Source organism: Mus pahari, chromosome 17 (assembly GCF_900095145.1).
Source record: "Mus pahari chromosome 17, PAHARI_EIJ_v1.1, whole genome shotgun sequence".
Lineage (NCBI taxonomy): Eukaryota > Metazoa > Chordata > Mammalia > Rodentia > Muridae > Mus > Mus pahari.
In genome coordinates, this window is record NC_034606.1 from 33,491,964 (window position 1) to 33,511,652 (window position 19,689).

The following is a 19,689-nucleotide window of genomic DNA, read 5'->3' on the forward strand; positions in this document are numbered from 1 at the left end:
CCAAGGAATACATCCAGCGATCTTGGGGGCTGACTGTGCCCAGCACCTGGGCTCACCTGCCTTGTCAGCTGTGTTTCAACATGTCGAGATCATACCACACTTAAAGTGTTACCTCCCATTTGGGGTCTCCATCAATCTCCACTACCTTCAAGCCATGTTTGTTCTTCAAGTGTCTGTTGAACTCCCATTTGGTTCCATAGACAAAGCTGCAAACAGGACACTTCAGACCACCTGCAAGCACAGAGAGGCAAAAAGAAGTGTTTGTGGCAAATAAACACACTGCTGTGTCTCCTCTCCAAATGTGTGGGATCTGTAAAGTACATTATTTTTTTTCCAGCACCTACAGTCACTCACACTTACCTTAGTATTGGAATACAACAGCAACCACATGTCAGCTTTTAGAGTAGAGATTTCAGAACTTAATACACTTTTCTTATTTACTGAATAGGCCTTTGCAGAGAGCCCAGTACCTGCTTGATATTTTAAATGCCACAGAGAAATGAGCAACATAATCCCCTTGACCAACTGGATTGCGGCTAAAATCAATCTTTCATGTTGTTATCTGTAAATAACAGTTTTAAAGTCACTAAAGAGCAGTGGCTGATTTGTCTACCTCCTTCGCTCCCAAAAGCTTTAAAATCAGGTGCTCAGTTCCTAAACCCCTTCCAAGAGAAGCTAAGTCACAAGGATAAATTCTCCTGTGAGATTCCCAGTAAAGAATAAATTAAAACTCTGGTCACATCCTGAAGTGTTACTGTTTATTGAACCAATTAAATTTTGCACATGTTCCAGGAAGAGTTTAGATGCTTTAATTGGAAGAAAATAAAACTCAAGGTTAAAAAAAAAAAAAAAGATCAACAACAACAAAAACCAACCCTAAGGTCACAGAAGAGACTGTCATTCTAAAATTTTATCAGAAGCAGTACTGAACACTAATCTTGTAGCAGGAGATGCAAGCAAGCTCTAGCCAGAGAAAGTCGATTGCCATCGAGGTGTTAGATGAGCAGCTCTCTAGGCTAGAGTTGGGCCTCCACCTGGGGCTGGAAGCAGATAGTGGATACCCTCACCAATGATCCCGTGCTTGAGATTTTGCAGCCTGATGCCTATGCAGTTTCAGCAGCTCATGACCCAAAGGTGAGATTTCAGGTCTCGCTTTCTCATGCTTGTGTTTTCCTACAGAGAGCCTTTCCTCCCCAATCTCACCCTTGCACAGTGTCATGAGAACAGTGAAAGTCTACCTTTACTTCACAAGGGGGGGCTTGCTCTTTAACTAGCTCTCCCTGCATTCCGTTTGTCTTGGAAATTCACAGTGTTAAGTCAATACTATTTTGCTTGCTCTTAATCCTGCCTCCTGCCATGGCATGCTTCTTCCATACTCAGACCCACGGCTGCCACAGCACATGTCCAGATCAGTCAGGAAGCCAATGGACACTGTATGCTATACTCCTATAACAATAGCAGCAACAGAGTCATGGCTATTTTTGGATGTTAACCTGACTATATCTGGAATGAACTACAATCCAGAAATGGAAGGCACACCTGTGATTCAGATCTCGAGGCTGAAAGACACAGGCTTTTGATCCAGATCTTGACATGGGATGATGCATGCTTTTGATCTGGATCTTGAGGCATAGCTCTCATGAAAAGTTTAGGCCTAGGAAAGATGGTACAAGCCTTTAATCCTAAGAGAGAGAGGCAAGCATCTCTGAGTTCAAGGCCAGACTGGACAGAGCAAGTTCCAAATAAAGAAAAACTTAGATCCAGGCATGGTGGTATACACATTTAATCTGGGCCATACCTTCTGCTGGAGGCCTACACAAGGACAATAGAAAAATGAAAGTTTTATTCTTCTTCACCTGCTTGCACTTACTTGCCAGCACATCTGTTGGAACCTACTACCTCAGGATTCCAGCTATACAAAGGACCAGCTGAAACACACCACCTCGTGGGACTTAGGAACTACTAGCTTCTTGGACTTCTCATCCACAGCTGGCCATTGTTGGCTTAGCCAAACTGCAGACTCTAAGTTATTTGAATAAATTCCCTAAGTTATGAGAGTCTAGAAAACCCTGACTAATACAGAAGTAACAGTAATGCATATTTATCTACTTGTTATGTTCACATTCCAACAATGATTACTTCATTTTAAACAGAGGCTTGGGACTATGAAGTAATGTTTGCCTTAAGTCAAGGCTGTAACCAACTTAAGAGTTCTGCGAAGTAAACAACATCAAATTCTTCCTGGATAGAATGACATGTCACTCTCCTCTTAACACGTCTCTGACTCAGACGCCTTTACCAGTTCCTTCCCTTTATTCTTAATCACGAAGCCTCACAAACAATCCTTTCTACATCCCTGACGTGCACATCAAGTGATGTCCAAGGTAACCACTTCTCCCATGCCTTTGTGAGCTAAGCTGAGTGAATCACAGAGATGGTTAGATTTAGGCAGCCCAGGGTTGAGCTGATGAGTCTGTCTCAGGCTGTCATGTCCATTTATTTATTACTCACTCTGGGGAATTCTGTCTTGATATTGAGTTTGTCTATATAAATATATAATGGGCCAGTTAATCTCAGGGGCACGAACCATTCAATTGTATCTTCTTTCACTTGCAGCTACAGTACATGCCTTCTGAACCAATTCCATGTCAGTAGAATCTGCACAGAGCCTTGTCTAGATTGGAGTTTCTTATCTACTGCAGACCTGGAGGTTGACAGGACTTCCCTTCCTAAGTCAGCTCACTGCTCTTCAGTCTTCTCATCATGGGCATGTTCAAGAGGATGCAGAAAAACAAGATCGAAGAGAGTCAAAGCCAGATGACACTAGTCGTCATCAGAAAGTCCAGAATGAACATCAGATTCTCAAGTTACAAAACATTCTATGGAAAAGGCAACTTCTTAAGTGAATGCTTACGTTAAAAATCTCAAAGATGGGGGCTGGTGAGATGGCTCAGTGGGTAAGAGCACCCGACTGCTCTTCTGAAGGTCCGGAGTTCAAATTCCAGCAACCACATGGTGGCTCATAACCATCTGTAACAAGATCTTACTCCCTCTTCTGGAGTGTCTGAAGACAGCTACAGTGTACTTACATATAATAAATAAATAAATCTTTAAAAAAAAAAAAGAGGAAAGACTCAAAAAAAAAAAAAAATCAAAGACATTGTATTGCTCTTATAGATAAGATCAAATGAATTGCTCTTAGCCAAGAGCATAAGTCAACTTCTTTTTAACCTTCTATAGTGGTTTGAATGAGAAACCACCCCATAGAATTTGGGTATTTGAATAATTTGTCCCCAGTTCATGGTGTTCTTGGGGAGGTTATAGAACTTTTAGGATATGCAGCCTTGCTGGAGGATGTACATCACTGGGGGTGGGCTTTGCAAATGTAAAGCCTGAGTCAATTCCCACTTCTATTTCCTGCCTGTATTTGAAGGTGTGATTTCTCAGTTTCTTGTTCCAGTCACCTGAAGCTATGCCTCCCATACCATTATGGACTCTTCCTCTAAAACATAAGCCAAAATAAACTCTTTCTTCTATAAGTTGCTTTTAGTTGTGGTGTTTTATCACAGCAGCAAGAAGGTAACCTATACACACCCCCTGTTACCATGGTCTAGTCACCTATCCTGCTGAATTTCATGACCATCTCTGAAGACCATCTTTGAAGACTGGGAGAGGCCATAACTTTTCCAGTGAGGCTGTCCACCTTTGCTCATGGCGAGTCCAACCCTGCTTATCCTTGAAAGAGTTAATACAGCAGCAACCAACACCAAACTTCCTGAGGTCAAATGGAGGCTTCACAATGAAACTGGAATACTATTTTCAGGAAACTAATTCAGGGAGAAAAATATCCTCATATTATGTTTAAATTGAGCTTAATATGATAATGCCCAATATTAATTAAAACTTCAACCTTTGCCATAGCAACTTTAATTAAAGCACAACAAACAGAAATATGTAATCTCACCTGAATGTATAACTACGCTAGCTAATTGGCATCAAATCAGAGAGAAATCATTTCAAAACTTCAATTAATTAATTTCTTAGCATGCATAGTAAAGGTCAACAGAAGACTTAGTGAGCTACTCACAGCCCTGGCATTAAGTGCTCACCAAAGGTGCAAATGGCCAAACCACACTTTTCTCACCTGGACTGATTAGCCAAAAGAAAGGTAGGACATTCAGGTGCAACTTTAAGAGCTCACCATGGCAACCTTGCTCTTTAAAGAATCTACTCTATTGGATTTCCAGGTATTAAAAGATTTGCCCTTCATTATGGTCCCTAATATTGTGGATGATTCCACTTCATATTCAGTATCGGTCCAGGCATGGCACAGAAGAGGAGGCAGGCAGGAAGTGAGCCGGATAGACTTTCTGACACGCATAAGTCTGAGTTTTCTCTTCTACTAAGGTTAATATATAAATTCTCATAGCCTCATGGAAGCTACAGCATTGTAGACAGACTAGAGGCCCCAAATGTATGGATATACTTCTGCTTGGAACATGTCAGCACATTACCTTGCATGAGAAAGGTACTTTGTACATGTGATTCAGCTAAGAACTCTATGGTGAAGATCATTCTGGATCACGGAGTGTATCTAATATAATCAAAAGAATCCTTACACGGACAAAGAGGAGAGGGTCATCATAATGAGATATGAAAAAGATTCCACTGACCATTCTTGACTTTGAAGGCACAAGAAGGGTCCACAAGCCAAAGCATGGGGTAGCCTCTAGAAGCAAGACAAAGTCAGAAAACAGACACACACACACACACACCCTAGTATCTGTAGACTTGGTAACATCTCTGTTTTGGCTTAGTGAGCTTCAGTGTGCATATCTGGCCTTTGTACGATAACAAATCTGTGTAGTTTTAAGTCATTTGCTATAGTGGCTTTAGGAAACAAAAGCAAGCAGTCGGGATCAGCGCAGAAACAGCTCCGTTAAGGAACTTGGATAGCGAATAGGCCGCACTGTGCAGAGACCCCGGGCTCAGTCTGTATGGTTCCTAACCTTGTTTATAAGGTGAGGAAGTGAAACGTGGATTAGGACTTCCTGCAGACATTCTCATGTCCTGCTAAATGACAAAGTATTATCCTTAGTGACTTGAAGTGCTATGAGATCACACCAGGCCACATAACTCAAGGTTATCTAAATCCTGTGTCAAATGCTTCCCATAGGGTCATTGAGAAAAGCAGTATAGGGAACCACAGCAGAGGAAAACGAGCATAATAATTTTATCATATCCAAGCTAATATCCTGTACTTCAATGAGTCATCCCTGGTACACAGAGCTCAAATAAGGTCTTCTCTGCTTCTCTCTGGGACCTGAGACCATTGGGAAGGACTGAGCAAAAGAGATAGACAGGTCTCAGAGTTAACCTTGGGCCAAATTAGTGACTAACCTTAGGAATAAGGATAAGAGGGAAAAAAGGACCACCTTGCAGGTACAACCTAATCACTGTCCCAGTGAGACCATGCCCTGTCCTCACCACCTCATGTGAGACCTTGCAGGTACAACCTAATCACTGTCCCATAGAGACCATGCCTTATCCTCAACTTCATCCCCCTCTTCTGCATCACCAAATCCTGAAACAGGAGACTGGATTAGCCTGGTCACTTCCTTACTGCCCTCTCTCAGCTTCTCATTTTAAAACAGCTGAATGAGCACACCGAGCTCACAGGACAATTGCATAGGGAAAGTTAATCCATAAAATAGTAATAATCAATAAAAGGCATAACATCACACCACTAGAAGCATGTACCAATTGAGTCTGGGGTTTAGACATTTTAAATATGTCCAAAAATTAAACTGATGAGTTTTGCACTACTTACAAGTTACAGGATTTTTTGCTATGCTAAGCTGTTTCCTGAGATTAGCATGAATAATATGATATGCATTTGCAAATAGGGTTCCTGTGGACACAGATTTATATTCTTCTACTTCAGTAGTTCAAAACAACAAAGATTTCAGCTTCATGTGTAAGACTCAGAAGTCTAATGTCCAAAAAGTACCAGAATAGTGAAGACTCATTCAAGTGTCTGTTTCTTCAACAAGTACCTAGAATGGTACAGGGAGGGGCAGGGAGTGGGAAGGTGGGGGCACCTGAAAGAAAATGATAAAGCACTGATCTTCAAAGCTTAAATATGAAACCCATGCCCTATTAGGAAATGCCAGTTGATCAGAGAGATACCAATTGATTAGAGAGCCTTAAAAAGTTAACAGAAAACTTGGGGCAGAAATCAGTTCAAGTTCAGCACATTTTTTGGCAAGGCAGTGTTGAAGGTTGAAAGCAGTGATAGCTTCATCAATCAGATCCAGGGGCCTGTCCCACCAGCCACACCAAATGTCTGTTTGCTGCCAATCAAACCCAAGCGTGTGAAGGATGCGAAAACCAAGCCCCAGCCTCCCGCTCATCATTTATGGTGACTCTAAGTCAATCTATTCTCCCCAGTGATTCCTGGACCATACTGTCACTAAAAAGTAATGCAATGGGGGTGAGTGGTACAGCTCATGGTAAGACAACTGCCTAGCATGTGCAAGGCCTTGAGTTCCATCCCTGGCACACAAAAGGAAGATCCCAGCAATGATTCTGTAAGTGTTAGTTACTTGCAGAAGAGGAAAGTAAATCTAGGAATCGATCAGTCTCATGTGCCAGATGCTCTTTACTGTATCCTCTCCACCCGTGTGGCTGATTCTGCTCTGCAGTCAAGGGACCAAGCAAGGACAGCAAGGACAGGCTAAGTGACTTGCCTATGACAGCACAGTTCAAGAAGAGAAAACAGATTTGAGACAAGATCCTTCTTCTTTGCTGCACCATCCTGTGCTCCTAGCTCCATAAAACTCCTGCTGAAGAAAATGAAAGGCCCACAATATCTTTCTGATGGACGGCTCTGAAATGATCCTGCGAGTCTTAACTGCTCATCTATTCCTGTTCTACTCTGTCACTGGGTGCTGCCAGGAACAGACAATCCATTTGTGTTACATGGAGATGCATCTGTAGGCAACTCAGTAAATGATGCTTCATACTGAATCTGGAAAATAAGCATCCCTGGCTGTAACACAGCTCACAGTCCTCCAACTGGTAACCGGACAGGTTTCTAAAACCTCTCTCAGTTCCACATAGCAGCCAACGAATACGGAGTACTGACTGAAGTTACACACTGCAGTCACTCTTAGCTCAATTACTGGAATGGAGACATAAACATGGCCATACTTCCTTATGTGGTAAGAGCATGTATGTTATGCCTTCTTCAGTGGCAATTGTGTGGTTATTTATTTTCAATAAAAACTATAAAGAAAAGTCAGACAGTGGTGGCGTCCTCTTAATCCCAGCAGCCAGGAGGCAGAGACAGGTGGATCATCTCTGTGATTCTCAGGTCAGCCTGGTCTACACAAAACCAACAAAACACACACACACACACATACACGAGAGAGAGAGAGAGAGAGAGAGAGAGAGAGAGAGAGAGAGAGAGAGAGAGACTGAAACTTTTCATGATTAACAGAAGTTTTTATTAATTCTCAAATAAATGGGTCTTTTTGTTTTGTTTGGGGTTTTTGTTTTTGTTTTGTTTTGCTTTGTTTTGTTTTGTTTTTTTGGTTTATTTTTTAAGACATGGTTTCTCTGTGTATCCCTAGCTGTCCTGAAACTCATTCTGTAGACCAGGGTGGCTTTGCACTTAGAAATCGGCCTGTCTCTGCCTCCCAACTGCTGGGATTGAAGGCATGTGCCACCACTGCCCAGCCAAATAATTGTTTAAAATGTTTTTCAGAATGGCTAAGATACGTTATGTACTCAAAAAGTATTTTTCTATAGCCCTAAGTTCAAGTACTAAGTACATTTATAGTAACTTTAGTTACAACTTTATTTTTAAATTTAATTACAGTATAATCATTCCCCCTTTTTGCCTCTTTCTTACTGCTTACTGGCCCATATCTAGGAGTATAGGGTCCTCCTTTAAGGTCCTTTTTAATATCAGTGAAGAGGGGGCAGAAAGACTGCATAAGCCAAAGGACCAGGAAGTATTCTATGAGGTCATACTGCTGCCTATGACAGGGAAGCTACACCCATGTATACTCCACAACACGGCTGCCTACACGAGACCTGAACAAGTCCAACACCAGTTGACATCCCAAGAAAGAGGGGAGAGGTTTCACAGGGCCCCACCCATGGTGAGGAGCTAAAACCACCACCACTGAGAGAGGGAGAATTAGTCTCCCATGTAAATGACCCCTATGATTGGTTATCTAATACCAGGTGGTCAGCCCTAGAAATGTATACATATACACTCTTTCACGACACAGAATGACTCTATAGGTTGTATTTATGCATATACTTTTATATGTATATACAGTAATAATAGTTTAAAAGAGGAAAAAAATACTTAGAAACTCTATACTTTTCGATAATAGAACTTTAAGCCCCTACATGCAGTTCTGTATTGCCAAAAGCCCTTGGGGGTTATAATTAAGATAAATACTGTACAAAAGGACTACAAAATGTTCCTGCTAATGACATTTGAGTGAAGAAAAAAGCCTAAAATTTCTAGAACTCTGTAAACACGTGCAAAGAGTAGACGAGAGCGTTGACAGTTGTATCAGAGACTGTAGGCAACTTCTGACCACCATCCCTTTAGCTCACTATATGACAGCTGCAATATTGCCTCATGTCTCCTGGTGAATGATGGGATGGGGATGACACGGCCAACAAAGAGGACAGACTAACACCATGCCAAATCCACAGTTACAACTGAGCTCTTAGAGGCCAGCGGACATCGGTGCTCCTCAGAAGGCCTGGGCTCCTCACTCACCTTGCTGGATGAGGGCTTCAGCTGCAAGCTCCCCGCTGCCCACGTTGGCGTACTCCTCGTTGGGGTGCTTCCTGTTGTAGTGTCTTTTCAGAGATCCAGAGATGTTACAAGAGTAATGACAGTGAGCGCAGCGGAAAGGCTGGAGGGGCAAGGAACAGGAAAGGTGAGCCTTTGCAAACAAGCATGGCACTTCCCCCAGTGTGCCTCCTGGAGAGTATCTGCTACCAGAATGAATGCCTGCAAAGTGCAGGCCCAGTAGACCCTGCCACTGAGAAATTGCTTGTCCTAGTTAAAATTCCTATTACTGTGATAAAACATTATGACCAAAATCAACTCAGGGAGAAAAGAACTTACAGCATGTCAGCCTGCTTCTTAAAAATAGTTCAGGACCACCCACCCAGGGGTGACACTGCCCTCTATGAGATGAGTGAGTTTTGGTTATTAATCAATGAAATGCTCAACAGGCCAGATCTGGTGGGGACGCTTTCTTAGTTGATATTCCCTCTTCCCAAATGACTCTAGCTTGTGCCAAGTTGAAATAAAGACCAACCAACATACCCTTCCTCTGTGCTACACCAAGTGGCCAGGGCAAGGTAGGACTCGGGGGCTCAGATAAACAAGTTTGCAATCCTTATTTCATGATTCATCTTTTCCTCTACCACTGTCATTGAAGGTGTTAAATAAAAAGCAATACATGAATCAGTCGTGATTTTAAGCAGATGTCATTAAAAGCAGTTCCCATTACAACAGAGTCCTCTATATTCTTGGTTCCTTCTTCTAAACAACTTCCTTGGTGACAGCTCCCTGTCGTCATCATGCAGGGCCAGGATGTGGGGACATGTATCTGGCAAAAGCCACTTGTAGCCTGACCTGGGCTGGAGGAGGCACTTACGGAATGGGTTACACATGAGTCCACAGCCTTGTCTGTCCTCCTGCATATCACATCTGAGGAATCAATGAGAGGTAGGGAAGGGGTGCCCACAGGTCCCTTAGGAAGACATCAGCATAAGTCTGGAAATAGCTATGTACCTGGACCACTGCCACATGGCAGGCTCTTTCTCATACCAAAGTGCCCTCCTGTGTCATGGTGCTGCGCAGCTCAGACAGAGTGACAGGAATCCCTGAATGGCATTTGGGCCCATTTGGCAGCACCAGTTTTCTGGCCCAGCAGTAACAGAAGATGTGCATGAGCCAGTATGATGGCCTCAGTACTCTGGGTGGTGCAGGGAGGTGCTCAGAGCAAGCACGCTTAACCTCACAGCTGGAACTCACCTGCAGGGGAACCTCAGACAAGGAGCAAACCGACTCACTTGGAGCCATTTCCTCATCAGGAAACCTGAGGATAATAACTACCTTCTTAGCCCATGCTCTGGATGAAAGGGTGGAACGCATGCCAGTCGCTAAGATGCTCCTTGTCGTTTCCATTAGCAAGTTTCCAACTCTTTTGCACACACAGAAGCTGACACATCACTGTGTCTTGTAAGATTATCTTGACTCTGACAAATTCATCCTTTCACCATTATTATGCAGAGGCACAGTAACTGAATGTGGAGAACACCAGCCAGCTGGGAGTGGAGGGTTCCCTGACCTGAAGTTTCCACAGCCTCTAACAGGTATACAGATGTGTCCAAGTCTTCTCACAGGGAGGCAGAAGAAGGATGGATAGGTAAACACAAAGGAGGTCCTCTGCCTGTCTTCTTTCTCCATACTGCATACCCATCCACTCCTTCAAAACAGTTTCTGCCCATGCCTTCTACTCCTCCTCTTCCCACTTAGGGCTCTAGGGTCTCCTGGGGAAACCGTTGCCAATGGTTTAGCACTGTCCTGTCAGACCCCATGTTGCATATCCATCAGATGGTGTCACCTCCCAGGATAAGAGGACACAGCAGCACTGCTGTTGGCAGATTCTGCTGATGGCCTGCGAATTAACTGACAAGATCAGCATTTCAGCCTTGATATTCAGGGCTGACTCAATAAGGCACTGCCTTGGGGTCTGTTCTGTCTTCTGCTCATAATCATTTTTACACCGTTGATGGTTGACTGAAAATGTTCAGTGTGATCCTTCCTCTCTCTTCCCCCAGGTAGGAATATCTAACTACATTCTAGTTTTCACCACAGGGACATGCTACAGGCATAACTCAAAGCAATTTCAGATTCATATCTTCCTACGCAATCTGCTGACCATCCAAGCTGGCACTCACCATGGCCACTTTTAGGGCTCAACCACTTCTGTTACCAAGGCCCTAGGATCTGTCCCTGCCCTGCTCTGCCTGCCACTGCAGTCCAGAGACAGAGGCCATCCCGACTGTATTGGTTTGGGCACCAGAGATTGCACCCCAAGGCCTCTCATGGTGAGGAAAGCACTCTGTCACTGAACATCTCAAGCCCAAATCCTCCTAAGAGAAAGCTGTCATGCCCCAGGAAGGCCATTCTCAAAGGAAAGACAAACAGGAGCTTCAAAACTTCTCAAAGAACACCCTACATCAAAAGCAACCTGGACACAGGATATTTAGGGCTATTCTATGTAAGGCTACATTTCTGCATTTAGCAGAAGGATCTCAAGATCCTGAAACAACGGCAACACTTGTAGGGGTTATTCACCTATCAATTGCACAGGGAACAAAAGGTCCACTAACAGACTATACAAAGTTAAAAAGCCGCCCTGTGTTCTAGCACTTTCTAAATAAACAAACATTATGAATTTATTATTTTTGGAATACTAACACTAACACAGATATAGAGAAAAGAAACTGAGAATGATATACTACCCACATGGGGCAGTCAGAGGGCAACAGCTGTGAAAGAGAGGGGCCAATCAAAGTAAGAAATGGTCTACAAGCCAAATCCACATTGAGATCCAAGTCCATCTTTCACGTGGCAAAGCAGATAAATTGCCACATGAGAATTCCAATGCCCTTTAGTCCCCATGCAGAGTCCTTGGAAGAATTTCTAATAAGAAAAATGGCAAACAGGTGTGCCAGGGGACAAGGGATATACAGAGGAGGCCAAATGAGAGAGTAATCCCCGAGCTACAGAGTTTTATCAAAATCACAATTCTTGACATTGGAAGGCTTGGGGGAGGGTTCTACCACACTGTCCCAGACAGACTGGGGCATCAGGTTGCTGTGATAGAGTGAGCTCAGCACTGGGCTGAGCAGATGGCTCCCAGGTGAGCAGTTCTGGAGCTAGAAAGATAACGATTGCCTTCCCCCGGCTTACTTCTGCTCCTTAAACCCTTTCCATCACATCATGAAATCCCTTGCTGGGGTACTCCATCCTAAATTACATTCACTGACCCACACTTGGATCTTCCTAGCAAATCCAATTCGAGGTTGGGAAGGCATGATAGTGCCAGTCTGGGGACACTCCAGGGGCTGTGGTACCAAGAAGGCACACAAACCACTTCTAAGGCCCTGCTGCACATGAAGTCTGGCTGCATCTCCAATGCTTCAGGCCTGAAGATTTCATATCTGAAGCATCTATTTATTGACCTCCTACTGTGAGTTAGACACTGTTCCCTGACCTGGGGATTCCATGATAAATGAGGCGGGCTTGTGATTCTCTGAATATATATGAGTTTTCAAAGATTAAATGCTATGTAGGCAAACTAAATCATATAACTTGGTTCCTAAGCCAGATACTCACAAATAGCAAACGACACTGGACCTCCAAAGAGACATTATTTATTCTGAACTTCAGAGTAGAATATAGCCGAGAGTCAGGAGATGCATAAACTTGAGGCATCCACATAGTTCACTTGGAACAAGATCTAAAGTTCTTACTGTGGCTCAAAAGAAATCAGACAAAAGACAGGGAGCCACCAGTCACAGCTTCTGTTCGGTCACACTGGAGTTATTTAATCAGCTTTCTGAGATCTACCATCATCATCAAGCCGTTTCATCCAACAGCTCCTGAGCTACCATATGCCGGGAGCTGTGCTTTTCATCGACTCATTCCTCTACGTCTCACGATTTGATACGGATGATTATTGGTTCCATATTACCAACAAGACAACGGAGGCACAGAGTGATGAGGGTCTTGCGCAAAGCCTCATGGTCTCCTAGTCTGCATGGTTTCAGACCCAGACAGAGTTCATCACACAGAAATGGTTTAGGTTTTCAGTAGCCACAATTTCGAGAGCACTGGTCTTCCTCACAGGTCTTCTGGGAGGAATTCAGGCTTACAGACACCAGATGTGAGCCAGCCCTGAGTTAACCATCAACTAAGAGCCATGGTGGAGTGGGACAGACTAAGGCCACTGCACCACTATGGTGTGTGCATATGCACACACACACACACACACACACACACACACACACACACACACACACACACCAAACATTAATGTGTGATCTATGGGAAAAATAACATTAGGCTCTAGGTATCAGACAGGAGAGTGAGTACCATGTGGCCAGTAAACAACTTCAGTGTCTTTTCTTGATGTCTGTGTAAATACTAGCACTCTAGAAATAATAACTTCAGCATATTTGCTTATTTAGAGAGGAAAGTGCTAGTACATGATGTGGGTTTTGACTTCACAATGCTCCGAAGTATTGGAATTGAAGACATTTTGCTCAAATTTCACATTATTGCTCTGGAAACTAAATAGAGGATGGACTTAAACTAGAGTGGAGCAGGAACCAATCGTCCTTTGCTGCCGTGCTATAGGCCAGAGTCACTGAGGGCCAGCCTAGAGTGAGGAACAAATACTCTGCAAGGAAGCCACCAGTCAGAGAGAAGGAGACCGGAAGTCAGATGGACCCAATGGTTGAGATGATACACAGGAAGAAAGAGGCTTGAGAAAAGGGACCATCCATATGTCTAGTTCAGATAACAGAAGAAATGATACCAGTCTTACAGGAGTAAAACTACAAGTCTAGATTCCTGGTCCAGAGAGGAGGTAGAGCCATAAATATAACACACACACACACACACACACACACACATACATACATACATACACACTCACACACACACACACATTGTGGTATAGATGCATATCTAGACTAGAGCACCTGGCAGATGCTCTGTGATTAAAGTGCCTGTGGCAAGAGAATTGGCAGCTATGTATTAGAGTTGTGGCCCAGAATGATGGGCAGGAAGGGGGCAGCAGAACAGGAGTTCAAACAGAAGAATTGGAAGCTTCTGGAGTTGTGGGGTCCAAGGTTGTTGTCCTCACAGTAGGAGAGATAGTAGAGTCAAGTACATTGAGAAGCCCAGTAAGAAAAGGCCTTGGCAGTGTTCACAGGCCTGACAAGACAAGGTCAGCTCAGGTGAGCTCGCTGAGGAGATTCACTAGCAAGGTAAAAACAAAAGCTGAATTCAGCAAGTTGCTGAGGGGATATGGGGCAGAAGTGAGTTCTGGGTCATGGGCCAATGATCAGAAGATATCATCTATTCATGACCCTCACTGTAGGTTGAATAAATGTACAATTGACTTTGTAAAGCAGTAATTCTTTAAGTTCATGGATTTATATCAGGAAAATCTAATCCAAGTGAAGAAGTTTTGCACTCCATTTTTGGGTGTGTTCCAAGATCTGATCCTGCCCCTTTGAGATGCACCCCTCTTTGCAGAGGGTAACAGTATCAGATGATTCTAGTGTGTCAAACCTGAGGACATAGAGCATAAATGGCCTGACATCTTGGATGAGACAGGCCTAAGAAATTAACACAGAAGACTAAGCACTTCTTTGATTGTCATCCTAGTAAATGTGGGAAAAGACAAAGTAAGTGTAGCAGCCTGTACCAAGTAGATCACAAACACCTCCACACTACAGTGGTCTGTCCATAGCGAGCGACATTATCATTGTTACATCAAGCAAGAGTGGATAGATGGAGTAAACCAGGAGGCAAGAGGTGAGCTCAGAGATCAGATCCATCACTAGGTTAGCCTTAAAAACTCCAATTGCTTTGGGGGCCAGGGATGCATGTACCCTTTCTTGGTTGCATGCATACTAATTCGTATGTGGGTTCATCTGGCATATGGGTGGCGGTCAGAAGTCAACCTCAGGAGCAACCATCTTATTTTGGATCTTACTATCTAGGAGGTCACCACTTTTGCTAGGATGGCTGGTGAGGAAGGATACACACATCTTCACCTCCCCAGTTCTGGGATTCCAAACCCACACCTCCACATCCTACCTGGCTTTCCCCTCTTCCCTATCACTTTTGATCCCCTATTAAATGGGAGCAGAAGCCGCTGCTCACCTACCAAGGCTCCAAAGAGATCACAAAAACAGAACAGGACTGTAATTTCAGAAGTACAAAACACAACAGGCCTTGTGACATTTGTCCTTAATCAGTTATGTAATATTGTCAGACCTTTATAGCCACACATCCCATTTCTAGGGATTCAACCACAGATCCAAAGTTCTTTTTGTAAAACGTGTCTGTTCTGGGCAGGTCTCTATAACAACTGTTTAAACTGTAACATATTGCTTTACGTATGGCAAGTTACTCTAGAGACCAAGTATTTGTGACATACCTGGGTCACATGCATATCCTGGGCATCTTTTGAAAAGGACTTGAGCACATGCAAATGTTGGTGTCTGTGAGGAGTTGTGAAAACAAGCTACTCAGATGGGAAGGGTGAACTTTGCCTACATTTGCTAATGTAGTCATCTGAGACTTGAAAACCCTTCTGGTAGATAGCCCTACCAACTCTCCATGAAGAGAGAATTCCTTTTCCTTTCTACCCTAGAGAAGGCCTCCTCTACTATAGCTGGGCATTCTGAGAGAGGCCTGCCTGCATCCCAAGGCATGCTGAGTGAGGCTTGCCCCTTCAACAAGCACCATGGTCCTCACACCATCAATAAAGGCTCCAACGTGTCCTTCCCACATCACCACAACCACATCACAACATCTGTGTACTGATTGTGACTCCTGCCTATGACACACTCCTGTAAACAGGAGTAAAAAGAGTTTGGAGTTTGCTGTCTTTCACGGTGCTGGGGTTGAACTGAAGAGGTACACCACAAGCTGCTCTAGATACTTTCATAGTGCTGCATTTTAAGTGACCAGCAGTCAAAGAACACCTGGCAGACTTCTGACTGTAGGATGATCTGGCCAAAGATGCTGTTTTCAAATGTCACGGCATTGTCAGTATATTTAACCGTCAACTAAGTTCAACTTTGTCATGCGCAGGCCCTCAGTTAAACATTCGTTCATCTTTAGTGGAGAATTATACTATGTAGGTTAATGAAAGTGCACTCAATACTGATGCCAGACATGAGGGCCCAGTTCTTATAGGTTCCAGGTATATACAAGCATTGTGTGATGACCAAGAGAACACAAACTGCCAGGACCTCTCCATGGGGTCCAGAAGGGAGCCTCAGAGCTTAGATTTATCTACAGCCAGTCACTATGTAGTCTCTACAAAAACAGCAGAGGCAAGAAAACAGTTATAAATAAAGAAGGAAATGGAAGGTGGGAAGAGAAAAGAACAGAGAAATGACTCCAGAGTTTAAGGTAGAATAGTGATATATCAATGTCAGGGTTATAAACCACTGTAAGATATATAATCTTCCTAACAAACTTCTTATATATGTACATAAATAAGCTATTACTTGCCATGTATTGTGTTAGGAACTAAAGGTGAGATGATAGCAGGGTTAGATCCATTAGGCAATCACCAAGCCCACCACGGAGTAACTCTTTCTCCCATATCTGGTTCTCTTTTCAGTGTCCAAGCTATCCTGTCCCACAGACTCTAGACTAAGACACATCTGATGTATTGCCACTCTGCTGACCTCAGGATGTGTCCCCTACGACTACAGCAACATGCTCCTTGCACATGCTTGCAGATCTGCACGTGCAAAGCCTGAATATCATCAGCACTACTCATGCACAAACATGTGTGTAAGACACGGTAAGAGATAATCTCTACATCCTTGCTCAGCCTCACCCCACTCTTCCCACTCTTCCAAGCCTACAAATGTTTTCCTTCCTTCCTTCCTTCCTTCCTTCCTTCCTTCCTTCCTTCCTTCCTTCCTTCCTTCCTTCCTCTCTTCATCCCTTCCTTCCTCTCTCTCTCTCTCTCTCTCTCTCTCTCTCTCTCTCTCTCTCTCTCTCTCATTCAGTTAGTTGAATTTAAACATGGTTATATGATTTACCTAAAGTCCCACAAGGGGAAAGATCTGGAAGAGCAAATGCTGATATAGATACACGTTGAGCTGACTCCAAAGCCTTTGACTAAGTTCATGTACAGCAATGAATTCAACTAACAGAATTCAGAGTATATATTGCCCTACACAACTACCCACAGACAAAAAATTAAAATAAAATATTTTTAAAAAGGAATTGGGATAGATTAATGCATCAGTTTAAAAGATATTAAGAACAAAAGATATCTGAAGCCAGGCATGATGGTATATAGCTTCAATAGCAGCAAGAATCAAGGCAGGAGTATCAAGAATTTGAGGCAAGCCTGGGCTACATAGCAAGGCTGTCTCTAAAACAAAATAATACACACACTTGAGCATGCGTGCACACACACACACACACACACACACACACACACACACACACACAAATCTGTGTGATGCCTAACAGAATCCTCTTAAGCCAAAGCAGGCACAAGTCTAGCTGTAGCATTTGATCGCTAGTGCCTGGGCAAGTCTCTTCACCTTTTTTGTGCCTCACTTTTCTCATCTGCAAATGTACATAAGGTCAGATCCTGTAAGGTTGGAGTAAGATGCTATAAATATAGCACATAACACGTGATAAGTGTTAGTTCATATGTTAGCTGTCACCACCATTGTTATTTTCAAAGTCAACAAGCTATAGAAGAAAATGTCAGGAAATAAATGGAAAATTAACAACAGCAACAGAAAAATGATTTTCACAGCCTTTGCACAGATAGAACAGAACCACATCTCTGTTGCATCAGGAAAACCTGAGCTGTCAAGAAGATAGTCACATTTTTACCTGTCCTAGCAAGGTGTGGAACAGAACAATCCATAAAGTCCTACTGGCTTCTTCAACTGCTTGCATCCAATCAGAAATGTGAAGCCCAAGGCTGATGAGAAAGAGGCCCTGCAGAAGTACTGATGGGAGCAGAGAAGGCAATAGGCACAGTGCAGAAGGGGAAACAAATTAGGTGCAGACAATTTCTCAATAGGGCGGAAGCTAGAATGGGGACAGAGCATCCTGATCAAGAATCCCAAACTCCTGGCTGAGGATCCAACAAGACCCTGCCCAGCAGTAAGCGAACATAATGGCATACAAGTTCTGATGGCAGGACCATGCCAGACCTGACCTTCCGCGTCCCTGTGACCTCTTAGTGCAATGGGTCAGGTAAAAGGTTGCCACCGTCACCTATGAGCCATGGACTTTAAGCATTTTCCTCCATACCCTGATGTGTTAGTTCCCTCCTCTGAAGTATGGGGGTTAGAAATTACTGTCAGAACAGCTGTTGTAAGTGGCCAGGGAGACCATTTCCCTGACAGTACCCTGTTACATCACCACTGCCAGAATCCATGATTCTCTATGTTCTTCTTCCATCCTGTTCTGTTATTGGTGTTGGGGGCTTTTGTTTGGTGGGCTGTTCTTTGTTTTGTTTTGTTTTTTTGAAACTGAGTTTCTCTGACTGTCCTAGAACTTGATTTGTAGACTAGGTTGGCCTTGAACTCAGAGATTCACCTGCTTTTGCCTCCCAAATGCTGGGATTAAAGGTTTGCACCACCACCACAAGACTTCCACCCAGAGTTATGATAGCAAGTGACTTTCACAGCAACTCGGATGTCCTCCTTGGCCCCCCAGGTGTCTACACACACTTCTTTTTTAGTTTTGCTCCATGAGCCCAGAGGTTATCCCCTTATATCTTGAAACTGGTTCACTCAATGACTATTTTGTGACATTCACTGTCTTGTACTATGACACACAATTAGCCTTGTATTCTGCTTGTGTCTGACTCTCCCAAGAGAACATGTACTCTAAGGAGCAGAGTCCCCTTTGGCTACAGTGTACTGACATGACAGTACCTTGGACAGCACCCAAGGAAAGCAGGGATGGTGCCAGCTGTACCTGTGCCAGCTGTACCTGTGACACAGGAGCATTCCCTCCTGGCTACATCTGCACTCTCATGATAAGCCAGTCACCCAGGATTCTTGGAGGCATAGAAGCAAAATGGAGGACAGTATACCCAAAGGTTGAGCCAGCACAACTGGGGTTATATTCACTTTAAGTCTTTTCTTCATAAGCCATGTTTCCTACAACTGAATGCACTTTTAAGTAAACAGAAACATGTAAACATCATGTTAAGTAGATTAACAAATCAAAAGAGAAAAAGCCTCCACCACGCCCTACCCATGACCTGAACTTCTGCTTCAGAGCAGCCAGAAGGGAAAGAGTTTTGGCAGGCAGTGAGGGCCATGGGAGAGCCCTCCTGAGTCCCAGTCTCCCCTATTACCCAGAGTCCTTCTGCACTGATCTCTTGTGAGCAATCTTTTCGCACGGGGAAGTAGACCATGTGTGCCTCTGATCAAGCTTTTGCTCCCCACGGCACAGTGGGGGGAATGATACCTTCCTCTCAGGCTTGCCTGCACTGTGTCTACCCACGGCTCTGGCCACACTCCTCTCCACAGCTACCCCCAGTCACTGGATGCAGTCACATCATATCCTTTCTTATTGTCACTCTGCCCTAATCTTCATGTACCATGTCCAGGACCGCACTCCTGACTACTTCTTACCCACCCACCACTCACTTTACAAGTTCCCCCACTTCCTCCTGAGTCTGCTGAAGCTTGCCAGGAAGCAGACAGGCATAGCCCACATGATCTCCTCAGAGTCTCTGTGATAAAGTAGTTAGTGTACCTGGTGGCAAAGGCATGAACAAAGTCCCACATGAGCTCAAGATACCATCTGTGGCTGTCAGGTATACATGG

General features: G+C 43.8%; 1 protein-coding gene across 2 annotated transcripts in view; it reads right to left on the reverse strand.

Moving 5' to 3' along the window:
* Zfat (zinc finger and AT-hook domain containing) overlaps positions 1 to 19,689 on the reverse strand; it is a 179,582-nt gene that overhangs the window by 28,193 nt on the left and 131,700 nt on the right. Inside the window, exons 12-13 of one of the 2 annotated variants that reach the window (XM_021216301.2) lie at positions 8,807 to 8,945; positions 113 to 231 (exon numbers count right to left, since the gene is read on the reverse strand). In XM_021216301.2, coding sequence (XP_021071960.1) covers positions 113 to 231; positions 8,807 to 8,945 — 258 coding nt within the window. The remainder of the gene's footprint in view (positions 1 to 112; positions 232 to 8,806; positions 8,946 to 19,689) is intronic. The other variant, XM_029548215.1, reaches the window with a different exon arrangement.